The sequence below is a fragment of the Tachyglossus aculeatus genome, chromosome 1 (genome assembly GCF_015852505.1).
Source record: "Tachyglossus aculeatus isolate mTacAcu1 chromosome 1, mTacAcu1.pri, whole genome shotgun sequence".
NCBI lineage: Eukaryota > Metazoa > Chordata > Mammalia > Monotremata > Tachyglossidae > Tachyglossus > Tachyglossus aculeatus.
In genome coordinates, this window is record NC_052066.1 from 121,568,689 (window position 1) to 121,584,328 (window position 15,640).

Here is a 15,640-nt window from a genome sequence, read left to right on the forward strand (position 1 = left end):
CAATGAGATGCAGACTGTAAACCTTACCTAACCAACAGTTAAGAACAGGTTATTGTTATCTAGCTACATCTCTGACATTTACCTGAATTAGACTGGCAGCCGGATTCCTTCTTTTCTCAAAATGTTTTTGTCGATGCTGTTCCTGTACTTTTAATGCAAATCCTGAGCCAAGAATGCCCTGGAATGGAATACAAATGACAGTCATTTTACATTTTGTAAAACAGTGTCATGAAGGTTAGCATCCTAAATCCCTAAAATTATTCTGAGGTTGAGATAAATGTGTAACCCTTCTTAAAATGAATTATTTTTAAGAATGCTGAAAACATCACATTTCCTAGAGTTTAACACAATGCCCAAAAATGCCAATTTATTAGAAGATACTAGTAGAAGTTCTCATAGTTGTATTAATTAGCAAACCAAGTAGGCCTGGAAATGTTTTATATTGCCATTCCTGAGGTGTTTTTAGATTACGCTAATGCCACAAGCTTTCCTATGCTTTTGAAAAGGCATGAAACAATGACATTTTGGCTTTGCATAGTACCTTTTATTTTAGATGAGTTATGAGTAGTGCATTCAATAAAACTGGATATTTAAAGTTGGGCAGTTATTTTCATGCAGATAGGTCCAGCTCTATATACATAGGGGTGAAGTTGCAAATTTTCACAGGTAAAATGGAGTGAAACAGTGAGGTTGAGGCAATTATCTGGATAATTCAGGCTCAAAAGTCCTTTTTCGTCTTGAAACCCACTTTCGACGGGAGGCAAATATCCACACAGGTTGTTACTGTGAACTGCTATCAGCAGTTTCTATAGCTTTCTGTTTCATTTTGCTCTTGTAGACATGGCAGAAAGGAATCAGAGGAACTTCTGTGTATCTATCAGTTCATCAGGAATCTGATGGTAATGTCTTCTAACTCCCAGCATTTACAGCCTTTCCTAGTTTCTGCAGAATAGCTTACCCAGTTCGGGGCATAGGTCTTTAGGGAAGTGAGCTACTTTGTTTCTCCAAAACTCACTATCATTGTGATTGATTTTTCCCATCAAGGATATTGCCTTTAGTGATACCCAAGAGCAGGTTTCAACTGCAGTTCATGGTTCTTGGTCTTAAAGGTATGAAATCTTTTTTCTTCATACATCAAGAACCCCATCTTTTGGTCCTCCAGGTCTTCGCTTTTAAAGCCCTCAATCGCCTCACAGTCTCCGAATTTACTTTGCTGATTTCCTATTACAATCAAACCTACAAGTTTTACTCCTCCAATCCCAATCTAATCACTGTACCTCAATCTCATCTGTCTCACCACTAAATCCTTGCCCCCATCCTCTCTCTGGCCTGAAACTCCTTCCCCCTCCACTTACCACCACTTTCCCCACCTTCAAAGCCTTATTGAAACTACATCTCCAAGAGACCTTCCCCAACTAAACCCTCATAACCCATACTCTCTGTTCCTTCTGTGTTGTCTACACACTTGGATTGGTACCCTTTAAGCACTAGATAGTCACATAAGTGCCCCACTGCACTTATGTGCATATTCATAATTTATTTTAATGCCTGTCTCCCCCTCTAGAATGTAAGCTCCTGATGAAGAGGGGACATCTCTATCAATTGTGTTGTACCGAAGAATTAGGTGGTAGGAGGACCTGTGTTCTAATCCCAGCTCTGCTCCTTGTCTACTCTGTGACCTTGGGCAAGTCACTTAACTTCTCTGTGTCTCAGTTACCTCATCTGTAAAATGGGGATTAAGACTGTAAGCCCCATGTGGGACATGGACTGTGTCCAACCTGATTAGCTTGTATCTATCCCAGTGCTTAGTACGGTGCTTGGCACAAAATAAGTGCTTAACAAATACCATAAAAATGTTGGTAGATGATAGATCATCAACTATAAGGACAGATGTCAAAAGGAGGGCAATTATCACATGGTTCCTTCAAGCACCTTGACAGAATATTGACTGCATGAACCACTAGCATGACCCATTAATTTATGTGACTATGCCTTTACTCCTATGCTCTAAAAATAGTTTCCCAAATGATAATCAATCAGGATTAATGTTCCCCACAACACATACTTTACACAACAGCTCCGTTGGATCTCTAAAACAAGCTCTTGTGGAGCAGGAAATGAATTAGAAGCATACTTGTTGGTGATATTTCATTGGTGCCAAGATTTTGCCCTTTCCTCTCCATCCAAACTGCTACCCTGCTCGTTCAAGCTCTTATCCTATCCCGTCTGGACTACTGTATCAGCCTCCTCTCCGATCTCCCATTACTCCTGTCTCTCCCCACTTCAATCCATACTTCACGCCGCTGCCTGGATTGTCTTTGTCCAGAAACACTCTGGTCATGTTACTCCCTTCCTCAAAAATCTCCAGTGGCTACCAATCAACCTACGCACCAGGCAGAAACTCCTCACCCTGGGCTTCAAGGCTGTCCATCACCTCGCCCCCTCCTACCTCACCTCCCTTCTCTCCTTCTACAGCCCAGCACGCACCCTACGCTCCTTTGCCACTAATCTCCTCACCGTGCCTCGTTCTTGCCTGTCCCGCTGCCGACCCCCAGCCCACATCATCTCCCTGGCCTGGAATGCCCTCCCTCCCCACATCCGCCAAGCTAGCTCTCTTCGTCCCTTCAAGGCCCTACTGAGAGTTCACCTCCTCCAGGAGGCCTTCCCAGACTGAGCCCCCTCCTTCCTCTCCCCCTCCCCCTCTTCCCTCTTTCCATCCCCCCAGCCTTACCTCTTTCCCTTCCCCACAGCACCTGTATATATGTATATATGTTTGTACGTATTTATTACTCTATTTATTTATTTATTTATTTTACTTGTACATATCTATTCTATTTATTTTATTTTGTTAATATGTTTTGTTTTGTTCTCTGTATCCCCCTTCTAGACTGTGAGCCCACTGTTGGGTAGGGACTGTCTCTATATGTTGCCAACTTGTACTTCCCAAGCGCTTAGTACAGTGCTCTGCACACAGCAAGCACTCAATAAATGCGATTGATTGATTGATTGATTGATTGGTGACCAAAAGAGTAATCCTGGCAATAAGTCCAGAATATTGATATTTTGAAATAATGGGGGATGCCATGTGCGAGAGACATAGAGAAAGAAAGAGAGAGGGAGAGGAGGAGGAGGAGAGAGAGAGAGAGAGCGAGAGAGAGAGAGACAGAGAGAAAAGGGGAGGCCTAGGGCCTGAACAATTCTGGGGGTCCTAACTCCATATGTCAATAGATAAGCCAGTTGTACATTGTTTGCCCCAGTGACTCTGTAGCCATGGTAGGGTACAGATGGATATTTCCATTTATGCTTAATAGTTTCAAGATGCAGAAAGATATATTTCCTAGGTTTCTGAGTACCATTAACATTATTACTGATTATCTTAAGTAACCAGAGACCTGGATGATGAGTGAAGGGCAAGCTCTGCTCTTGCCCCTGTTAGAGAAAAATAAACAATACTGTGTGAAAGAGAGAAATGTGCTGCTATGTTTTTCCACATTTTGAATAAACAGGAGCTACTCATTAAGAAAATGGATGACTGTGATAAAGAATAAAACATCTGACACTTAAAAACCCTTAAGGTCATATTCTTTTGACACAAATGGATCTGGAAATGTAAATACCCTCTCACTGCAAATAAATCTGTTCCAGAAAAGCTATAAACCATGCTTGACTATCATTTCTAGTGCCACATGTGACTTCTCTTCATAGATTTTTAATTTCCTTTCATATATCTTTTCTTTAAATGAGTAAGCCACGAGTCAAAATTCCACAACAGCCAAAAACATTTTTCTAGAGTTTGCATGTTTGTTATTTGGCAAGCACTGCAAGCTGACACCCTGGACTAAAAATAACGACCTACTGTAATAAAAAAATAATTTTTCAAAAAAGATACACTCAACTGCGTGGAACAGTTCGATTATTTGGGTTTCCAGATGTTGAGTACAGCAAGTAATTGATGCTGCTAGAACTGGTGCTTGTTATGACTCTAGATTTCACAGTCATATGGAAAGCAACTGAAACGCTAGAGTTCAGTTTAGGTTGAAGACTGATGCCACGTTGCTCCCATTCTGACAGCCTCCTAGAGGATTTGCTGGCTTTCTTGACTCAATTTTATCTATCACGTGAACATCACTTGTGCTGTCTAGAATACAGAATTCTATGATGGCATTCGATGTTATCAATTAAGATTGTTGGCCACGTACAGCCTTTCTGGTGCAGGTTGATATGCTACTTTGGCTTTCTTCAGGCTTCCCAACATTTCAAAGTGTCAGGCTGGTTGACTGCAAAGCAGTTTAAGGTTTTTTGCATGTCTTCTTGCATATGAGCTTTTGGGAACAGTCATCTCTCCACATAGCAACTCCTGAAGGTTTACCCCTCGGGCTTTCAGTATGTCCATTGCCTTCTGAGATGAGGATAGGAATCACTGTCTAACATCATCAGCAGCCAGGTTCCTTGTGGAATCATCCATCGTGACTGGGTAGGAAGACTGAACAGGATAGATCTATTGAAGAGCCCTCCTTTACTCTGTTAAATCGATAGAAATAGATCTTCCTTTAGAATATAGGTTCCTTATGGGCAGGGGATAATAATAATAATGGTTATTATTATTATGGTATTTATTAAGCACTTACTATGTGCCAAGCACTGTTCTAAGCGCTAGGGTAGATACAAGATAATCAGGTTGTCCCATGTGGGCTCACAGTCTTAATCCCCATTTTACAAATGAGAACTTAAGTGACTTGCCCAAAGTCATACAGCTGACAAGCGGCAGAGCCGGGATGTGTCTACCAATTCTATTATACTGTACTCTCCCAAGCACTTTGCACAGAGTAAGGGCTTAATAAAAATATTGATTGATTGATTGATGTAACCCCAGTTTTAACATGGCTGTCCATATTGTTCGGAGCAATCTCAGAATTTCACTGAACTTCTCAGGTCAGTCCCATTTATGTAGTATTTGCTAGAGCCCTGATCTGATGGTGAGAGCAGGTGTTACTTCCTGCCCTTCTGTATCATGCTCAAAAGGTCACTTGGGCCAGGCCACACTGTGGTCCAAAAGCTACGTTTTAGTTCCAGGAGCATGTAGTCAGTCAGTCATACAACTGTATTTATTGACCACTTACTATGTTGCAGAGGACTGCGCTTGGGAGGGTACAATATAATATATACAATATAATTCTATTCCAGCGAAGCAGCGTGGCTCAGTGGAAGAGAGCATGGGCTTTGGAGTCAGAGGTCATGGGTTCAAATACCGGCTCTGCCAATTGTCAGCTGTGTCTTTGGGCAAGTCACAATTTTTCTGTGCCTCAGTTACCTCATCTGTAAAATGGGGATTAAGACTGTGAGCCCCAAACTGCATGGACTGCACATCCTAACTGTGGGACTTCCTCAAGATACAGTCCTGGGTTCCCCTTCTTTCTCCATCTACACTCATTCCCTTGAAGAACTCATTTGCTCCCATGGCTCCAATTACCATCTCTATGCAGATGAAGCCCAAATCTACATCTCCAGTGCCGATCTTGCTCCCTCTCTGCAGTCTCACATTTCTTCCTGCCTTCAGGACATCTCTATTGGATAATAATAATAATAATAATAATAATAATAATAATAATAATAATAATAATGGTATTTGTTAAGCACTTACTATGTGCCAAGCACTGTTCTAAGTGCTGGCACAGATACAAGGTAATCAGGTTGTCCTATGTGAGGCTCACAGTCTTAATTCCCATTTTACAGATGAGGTAACTGAGGCACAGAGAATTTAAGTGGCTTGCCCAAGGTCATACAGCAGACATGTGGCAGATTCGGCATTAGAACCCACGTCCTCTGACTCCCAGGCTTGTGTTCTTTCCACTGAGCTATGCTGCTTCTCATATCATTTTCCTGATGACTCACCGGCTAAGATTCCAAAGACTTGGGAGACACCATTTTACCTCACACAACTGCTCCACTTTTTGCATAATTTTTACAACCCCCAAATAGACAGGGGGCTACTATATAGAGTCATACAAGAATCACTTCCAACAATTAGGGGGTCCTCCCCCTGATTTTCCTGTCATTATAAACAGCACCACCATCCTCTCTGTCTCACAAGCCTCTAATCTTGGTGTTATCTTTGACTCCTAGCTCTCATTCAATACACATATTCAATCTGTCATCAATCTACACTAAAATTCACCCTTTCCTCTCCATCCAAACTGATATCAAGTTAATCCAAGCACTTATCCTTGACCATTCATTCATTCAATCATATCTATTGAGCACTTACTGTGTGCAGAGCACTGTACTAAGCACTTGGAAAGTACAATTCATCAACAGAGACAAACCCTACCCAACAACAGGCTCACAGTCTAGAAGTGGGGAGACAGACAACAAAACAAAACAAGTAGCATCACCTTCCTTGTTGACCTCCCTGCCTCCCAGTCTCTCCCCACTCCAGGCCATACTTCACTCTGCAGCCCGGACCATTTGTTTACAGAAATGTTCGGTCCATGTTTCCCCCCTCCTCAAGAATCTCCGCATCCATCACAAACTCCATACCATAAGCTTTAAAGCACTCAATCACCTTTCTTCTTCCTACCTTACTTCTCTGATTTCCAACTACAACCCTATGCCCACACACTTCACTCCTCTAATGCCAATCTACTTACTCTATCTTGATCTCATCTATCTCGTCCCCAACTTCTCATTCTCATCCTGTCTCTGGTCTGGAACAACCTCCCTCTTCATATCCTATAGGTGATCAGTCTCACTACCTTCAAAACCTTATTGAAGGCACATCTCCAGAGCTCTTCCCTAAACCAATAGCTCTCCTCCCACTCCCTTCTGCATTGACCTTGCACTTGGATTTGCACTCTTTATTCACCCCTCCCATAGCCCCACAGCACTTGTGTACATATACTAATGTCTGTCTCTCCCTCTAGATTGTAAGCTCGTTTTGGGCAGGGAGAATGTGTCTACCAATATATTGTACTCTACCAAATAAATACAACTGATTGACTGATTGATAGGACTAGGAGTCAAGAGGCCTGGGTTCTAATCACAGTCCTGTCAAGATCAGTGTGATCTTGAGCAAGTCGTTTAACTTCTCTGTATCTCAGGTTCCTCATCTGTAAAATACAGATTAAATTCCTGTTTCCTCCCCCACCCCCACTTTGACTGTCATCCTGTGTGGTACCTATATACTGTTAGCTCTGCTAGAGAAGCAGCATGGCATAGTTGATAGACTAGGGGCCTGTGAGTCAGAAGGTCATTAATTCTAATCTCAGCTCCACCAGTTGTTTACTGTGTGACTTTAGGCAAGTCACATTACTTCTCTGTGCCTCAGTTACCTCATCTGTAAAATGAGGGTTGAGACCGTGAGCACCACATGGGACAGGGACTATGTCATTTTGATTGTTCCCATCCCAGCACTTAGTACAGTACCTGGCACGTAGTAAGTGCTTAACAAATACACGGTTCTCAGATAAAAGCTGGGGGGCGGGGGGCAACAGCAGCCATCGAGAAAGGAGTGATTCTCTTCGAGCAGAAATTTCGAAAGGATTTTGAGACAAAGGCAAAAATGAAAACAGCAGTGGCCCAGCCAACAACCAGCATGTCAGCACAACCTGGGATAATTTCTGGGTGTACACAGGGTGGTGGGGGCTGTCAGAGGCCTTCTCTGCCACACTCACATTTGAAGGAAACTTCGCTGTTGGTGGTGTTGTCTTCAAATGGGAAGGCCAAATGTGCGTGCATTTTGAGGTTTCATTTGTTATTCCAGAGATAGCATTTACTGGTAACTAAGGGAAGTATTTATCTGTGCAAAAATTGGATACCGATAGTGCCTAGTAATAATAATAATAATAATGATGGTATTTGCTAAATGCTTACTATGTGCCAGGCACTGTTCTAAGCGCTAGGGTGGATACAAGCAAATCAAGTTGGGAAAGCTACGTGATCCAAGATTCTAAAGGACTTGTACACCATTCCTTTTTGGGGAGTTTTTATGTAGAGACAAAAATCCTCTCTCTTTCACTTATCTATAGCCTGCTATTGAGTCACTGCAACTATCAAACTCCCTACCGAGAATACTTCATCTTTCCTCTCTGCTATACCTATATTAAACCTCTTCTTCAAAACTCCACTCGAGATCCGACTTCATGAAGGCTTCACAGGCCTGCCCACCCTGGTTCTCCACACTCTGAGGACTCAGGGATATCTCCTGGCACTGTGTAACTGTTTATGGTTCATCTGTTTGTGTTTTGGTGTATTTTTTTAAAAAAAGTTTGGTCTCTCTTGGTTTTATGTTTTGGATGTTTTCTATGAAATGATGTGGTCTAGTGGAAAGAACATGGGCCTGAGAGTGAGAGGGCCTGGTTTTAACCCCACTCCGCCACTTGCTTGCTCTATGACCTTGGAAAAGTCATTTAACTTCTCTGGGTCTCAGTTTCATCATCCGTAAAATGGGGATAAAAACCTATTCTCCTTCACCATTAGACTGTGAGCCCCATGTGGAACAGAGACTGTGTAGGACCTGTTTATCTTGTATCTACCTCAGTGTTTACTACAGGATTTCAAACTTAGTAAACCTTTAACAAATATCACAGTTATCATCATTAATAAACAAAATCTTCAGATCAATGCCTTAATGGAACTGGAATGCCACTACCATTCAAAGACTCAAAACAGAAACATTAGAGGGATGGAACATTTCTGAGCACAGTTTGGATCAACCAATCATTCACTCATTCATTCAACCATATTTATTGAGAGCTTCCTGTGTGCAGAGCACTGTACTAAGTGCTTGGAAAGTACAATTCAGCAATAGAGACAATTCCTGCCCACGAAGAATGGAAAAATAACAGAACACAGTAACATAACTCAGCCACAAACAGTTATAGTGCACGGCTCCAACGGTATGCCTTATAAAGCCTGTTTCATTCAGTATGAAGAAATAAATAGTGAGTTATCAATAGCTCATTACATTGGGAACCAGAGTTACCATTTTTATTTTCAAATGAACTTTAAACTGTTGCAAATTAGTCCTCAGTGCAGGGCTAATGAACTTCAGGGGTTCCCCGGCTGCCCGTCTCAAATTCCCAGCACTGCGGAGCTATGTATTGAACTATTGGTGACCTGCTAGGCCACAACCAAAGCCGTATGGTTTTTAAACAAGTTAATCCAAACAACTCTCCAAACAAGTTAATCAATCAGGAAGCAGGCAAGGGAATGGAAGGGAATGGAAGAACCAAAAACTGCAGGATCTGGAGGAAAGAAAAGATTTTTTTTTTTTCATTTCCCAGGAGCTATTGGGGCATACCAGAAGCAGTTTGCCATCTCTGCCTGAGCTACTTGCTCTCTGGGGAATCTGGGACTTTAACTTTAACTTTAACAGAGTTAAAGTTTCTGTTTCATAAGCGATTGCCCCAGTAGGAAAGCCCTAGCCTTAGTCTGGGAACTGCTTTTGCCCTTGCTGGTGGCTGTCCCTCTGCTCTCTTTGTGTGCTGCTTTTGTTACTGTTATTGACTGCCTGGCTTCTCTCAGATCTGTGCCTGCCTGGGGTCCTGCCATAAGAAGATTCCACATGTCAAGGTATCTCTTGTTAAACCAGTATCTGTGGTCAAAGAGGTTAGTGTGATCTAATTTGGAGTTATTTCAGTTTTAAACTCTTTCCTTCTCCTACCCCAGAGGTGGTCATGTGCCTTAAGGCTTTGGCAAGAACACGTGGTGAGCAGTCTTATTTATCCCATAATCAGTCTTTGTGATGTGTGGTTTGAAATCTCAGTTGCAAATATTTGAATCGCCTTGCTGAATTTATTTCCAACTGTAATACCGAGGGTTTGGCCTCAAGCATATATTAAAGCTCTCGGTATCTCTCCACTAATCTCTGGGTCCACAGTGGTAAGCCTCAGACTTTTGAATCTCGTTTTTTATTCTTTCCAAGTGTAATACTCTTTTTAAACATTGACTTTTGGCCTTTTAATCTGCTTGGGAACTTCTTTCGGCCATGGTTACCGAAGATTTTGCCTAGTGAGCCAATGGACCCTGGCTAGCCTCGCTACTCCTCCCCTCTGGGGTGCTCTGAACATAGAGGATTGCCATTTGATTTTAATCCTTGTTCACGTTCAGGAAGCATGTACTCTGAATCTAATGACTATCTGCTGGTGTACCAGAAGATCCATGCACCTTATCCTCCCGTGTCACATCCGATCGCTTCAGCTAAGTCAATTCCCACTCTGTCCTATTTTTCCCTATCCTGTCCCCTTCTCACACTCTTCTGTTCCCAAGCAGTTTTCTTCCCCTCTCCCGCTCCCTTGTCGGTAACCGGATTCCTGGATCCTGGTCTCACCTTCTTGTCTCAAGAAGTTGGGGGATCCAGCTCGGTTTGTCCCAGCTACCTCTCTTTTTGACCCACTCCCTGACCTTCTCCTCACTGGCTGCGTGACTTAGCTCTACGATCCCTGCAGTCAATCAACCAATCAATCAACCTATCAGTGGTATTTATTGAGCACTTACCATGTGCAGAGCACTGTACTAAGCACTTGGGAAGGTAAAATTCAACAGAGTTGGTAGACACGATCCCTGCCCACAAGAGAAGCAGCATGGGTCAGTGGAAAGAGCACGGGCTTTGGAGTCAGAGGTCATGGGTTCAAATTCTGGCTTCACCAATTGTCAGCTGCGTGACTTTGGGCAAGTTACTTCACTTCTCTGTGCCTCAGTTACCTTATCTGTAAAATGGGGATTAAGACTGTGAGCCCCCCGTGGGACAACCTGATCACCTTGTAACCTCCCCAGCACTTAGAACAGTACTTTGCACATAGTAAGCGCTTAATAAATGCCATCATTATTATTATTAAGGAGCCTACAGTCTACAGCTTGCACTTACCACCCCCACTCTCCAGAGTACTGGGTTCTCTGTGTGCTCCAGTCTGTTGGAACCAGAGATGCCAGAGGAGGCTGGACTCCATATGCTGAGGAACAAGTGGAGTGCACTCAAGGGGAAGCAAGCCTGAGCTTGTCAGGATGCTGTCAGAGCATGGTAGCTGCTCCCCAGTGGCTGGGGCAAGGAGATAATGATAATAATAATAATAATAATAATAATAATGATTGTTAAGTGCTTATTATGTGCCAGGCACTGTTCTAAGAGCTGGGGTAGACACAAGGTAGTAAGGTTGTCCCACATGGGGCTCACAGTCTTACTTAATCCCCATTCTGCAGATGGGATAACTGAGGCCCAGAGAAGTGAAGTGACTTGCCCAAAGTCACACAGCAGACAAGAGGCAGAGCCAGGATTAGAACCCATAACCTTCTGACGTCCAGTCCCGTGCTCAATCCACTAAACCATGAGATGAGTTTAGACTGTGAGCCCACTGTTGGGTAGGGACTGTCTCTATATGTTGCCAATTTGTACTTCCCAAGCGCTTAGTATAGTGCTCTGCACACAGTAAGCACTCAATAAATATGATTGATGATGATGATGATGATGAGGCTAGACCCAGGCAGCTGACCAATGGGAGGATCCCAGTCCATCCCTAGCAACATGGAGAGTGGGAGGGAAACAGAGTGGAGTGGTGGGATGAACAGGGAGCTGATATATTGGCAGTGACTGGAATTCAAACACAACCAAAACACTGGAGTGAGGAGGCTGGAGTGGGGTCACAGGGAAGGAGGTGATGGAGGTACAGGAGTTTGAGAGATATCAGAAAAGGAGAGAGGAAGGACAGGGGAAGGGGATGAGTCAAGAAGGTAGTTACAGTGTATCTGTGGCATTTGTTAAGCTCATACTATTTGCCAGGCACTAAGCACTGGAGTAGATATAAGTCGATCAGGTTGGGCACAATCCCTGTCCCACATAGGGCTCGCACTCTTAATCCCTTTTACAGATGAGGTAACTGAGGCACAGAGAAGTTAAGTGACTTGCCCAAGGTCACCCAGCAGACAAGTGGCAGAAATGGGATTAGAACCCAGGTCCTTCTGAGTCCCAGGCTCTTGTTCTCTCCACTATGCCACGCTACTTCTCTGTAAGCTTCTCTTCTCACCTGTAAGACTCAGCTATCATGTTTGGACTGGTTCTGGGATAGAACCTAACTTATTTATGTATACCTTTAAGGGAAAACACTTTCCACAAAACGGCCACGTTTTTGAGAAACACAACTTAGTTGAACTGTGCTGTATGCTTGTACAGTTAGTTGTGTCGAACAAATATCGGAGAAAATGTAAGACCACAGAGACTGAATGAAACAATTTTTTTTGTTTGTTTTTCACGTCCTTTGTGCATTTCTTCTGGTATGACAGAAGAACTGTACTATTTCACTTGTTTCCAAAACATCTTCCCTCTAACTCCTTATTTACCACTGAAATAATAACAGGTAACTTGATCTTTTAATACCCCATGAAGGCTATCAAGAATGTAACTACTGTGTTGTAGCGGGAATGCTTGAATTTGGATTGCTATCAGCTCATAAACACTGGCATTAAGAAACACTGGTATGGTGACAAATGAGCTTGAGCCCAATTTGCTGAATGTTTCTTTTCAGGAAAAAAAAAGAGAAATATGTATTTATGCGAATGACCAAATTATGCTCCCAAGAAGAATTGGTATATTGAAAGTTGCCTTCATTTTCCCCTCACATTATATCACCTCAAAGAGTAAGTTGCTTTTACATCTTACTTTTACAGATACTCACAGCAGGTAGGGCAAAGAAAGAAATGCCGAGGAGTGCAAACCCTGCAGAGAGCAATCTTCCAAGCCAAGTTAGAGGAGTTTTGTCTCCATAGCCAATCGTTGTCAGTGTAATCTAAAAACCAGACACACAGAACATGCAATTTAGTACCTGAAAAGAAATTTAGGAACTATGGTCAGTACATTCGACAATAAGACATTTTCCACTAAATCATTATTCACTACGCCCGCTCGACTGATTTGATAGCCATGTGCTTTTTCTTTCCCTGATATTGAACAGGACTTCTCACTGTTTAAGTAAAAGGGAAACTTGTGTATCCACTCCTTTCTTGTGACAACATTTTCCATTTTAAAATATCCTCCAAAGAAAGGTTATTTAAAGTGGATAAGCATCTCTGCTGCCATCAAAGATGCAGCATAATGGGGGATCCAGAAACAGAAGCTGTTAGTGAAAATGGACTTCTAAGATGGAAGGAGCCAGAACTAAGAGATCACTTAAAAAGAAATTGTTTGAACCCAACTATTCCTTTAACTTAGCTAAATTTCAGCATCTATCCCACCAGAGATGACTGAATTTCAGTTTTAACAGCAATGTGTCAGTGTATTACATTGTCTGCAAGGCGCTTATTTAATGCTTTGCCATTACTGTCTGAGATTCATGCAAATACTAATTTCATAGACTGGTCATGACAGAAATATCAAATTTCTTGGTTTGTCATCCTTTGAATCTTCCCAGATCTGCTTAGTTCTTCAAGTGGATGATAATATGCAAAACGTTCAGGCCTATGACTAGGAGCTGACATTTATATTTCCATTCAGAAGGATGACAACAAGAAATGACAACAACTGCAGAGTGACAAGCCATTAATGATTCCTAATTAGACAAATCGAACCAAGAACCGGTGAAGGTGCAATAGAGAGGGAGTTCCGATTCTCCAAAGTTTCAAGGTTCATGCTTATTTACTGAGTTGGGGGCGTCTCCCTGCAGGGTTGGTTTTCCTTTAATTACTGCTTTTTTATGGTATTTGTTAAGGGCTTACAGTGTGCCAGGCACTGCACTAAGCACTGGGTAGATACAAGCTAAGCAAGTTGGACGCAATCCATGGCCCACATGGGGCTCCCAGTCTTAATCCCCATTTTACAGGTGAGGTAACTGAGGCACAGAAAATGTAAGTGACTTGCCCAAGGTCACCCGGTGGACAAATGGTGGAGCTGGGATTAGAACCCAGGTCCTCTTGACTGTCAGATCCATGCTGAATCCACTAAGCCATGCGGCTTCTGTTGAGGGAGTCCCATCCACTCTCCCCCTAAGCCTGTCTCTTGGCAGACAAACCATTTTGGGAAGGAATAAATCCATGCAAAATGCTCACTTCTTTACTCAGAAACTAGAGCCCCTCAACAAATATTTAATTAAAATAGATCCTTCAAACCTGACTAGCCTGCTGTATTGAAGGGCAGTCTTCGAAAGGCAACTCTTTATTCTAAAACTTTCCTAGCTTGCTCATCTGAGTGCACCAAAGACATTCTCCAGGAATGTCAAAGTCGGGTATTCATTTAGTCGCATTTATTGAGCGCTTATTGTGTGCAGAGCACTGTACTAAGCTCTTGGGAAGTACAAATCGGCAACATATAGAGATGGTCCCTACCCAACAATGGGCTCACAGTCTAGAAGTGGGGAGACAGACAAAAATAAAAATAAAACAAGTAGATAGGTATCAATACCATCAGAATAAATAGAATTATTATTGAGCGCTTATTGTGTGCAGAGCACTGTACTAAGCTCTTGGGAAGTACAAATCGGCAACATATAGAGACGGTCCCTACCCAACAATGGGCTCACAGTCTAGAAGTGGGGAGACAGACAAAAATAAAAATAAAACAAGTAGGTGTCAATACCATCAGAATAAATAGAATTATAGCTATATATCATTAATAAAATAAATATAGTAAATATGTACAAATAAAATAAATAGAGTAGGTCCAGGTCCTAGCATCAGTGTTGGGACTAGCACAATTTTAGTTATTAACGAGGGGTAGAGAGAGCTAACCACAGACTTCCTGCAGTGGAACTTCGGCATGGAGTAGAAATTTGTAGAACAAGAAAGTTAAGCAACTATCACCAGCAGGACAGGGAAACTGTAGAGACTGCAATAGAGACACCCAACCACAGTTGAACTGCAGCAGAGTAGAAATCTGTAGACAGAGAAATGTCAGTTCTAGCTGGGGGCCAAGTTTGGGTTTACTGATGCAATCCATCAACAGTTAATTTTGTATGTCTTGGTCCTGGCGGAGAGGTGCTTAGTAGGTTTGTTCTAGTGGAATTAGCACCAGTAGAGATACTTTACCGAACTCACTGTGCTGACATGGGATTGCAGAAAGCACTTCATGATTTGTCCCACATTGAGGTCAAATTTGCGAGGCAGCATTAGCGCCGTGGGCTATGGGAGCGGCTTTGAGTTTTGCAAATCATGGGCTTGTGCATCCTTTCTCCAGAAATTCTCAGTGAACCACCAGAATAGTCTTTTTATTGTCTCTTTTCTAAGACTGAACAGGCTAAATAATGAAGTTGCCCGCCAGAAGCCAGCTCAAATGTCTACAGCTATTAGTTTTAAGACTTTTAGATTCCGTTGATGTCCTTTTGAGAAGCAGCATGGCTGAGTGGAAAGAGCACAGGCCTTGGAGTCAGAGGATCTGAGTTCTAATTCCAGCCCTACTTCTCTGGACTTCTGTTTTCTCATCTGTAAAATGGGGATTAAATGCCTCCCCATTAGATTGTGAGATCTGCTGGGATAGACTGTGGTACAAATGCTATACCTACCCCAGCATTTAGTACAGTGTTTGGTACAGAGCAAGTGATTAACAAGCTACAATTATTATTATTATCGCTATATCAGCCAAGCAATCTATCAATCGATGGTGTTTATTGAAGGTCTGAGTGCAAAGCAATATAGTAACCAATTTGAGGTGGGACACAGACAA

At 42.5% G+C, this 15,640-nt stretch overlaps 1 protein-coding gene across 1 annotated transcript in view; it reads right to left on the minus strand.

The window, feature by feature from the left end:
- KCNQ5 (potassium voltage-gated channel subfamily Q member 5) overlaps nucleotides 1–15,640 on the minus strand; it is a 593,498-nt gene that overhangs the window by 85,839 nt on the left and 492,019 nt on the right. Inside the window, exons 6-7 of the mRNA XM_038743290.1 lie at nucleotides 12,666–12,776; nucleotides 83–178 (exon numbers count right to left, since the gene is read on the minus strand). Coding sequence (XP_038599218.1) covers nucleotides 83–178; nucleotides 12,666–12,776 — 207 coding nt within the window. The remainder of the gene's footprint in view (nucleotides 1–82; nucleotides 179–12,665; nucleotides 12,777–15,640) is intronic.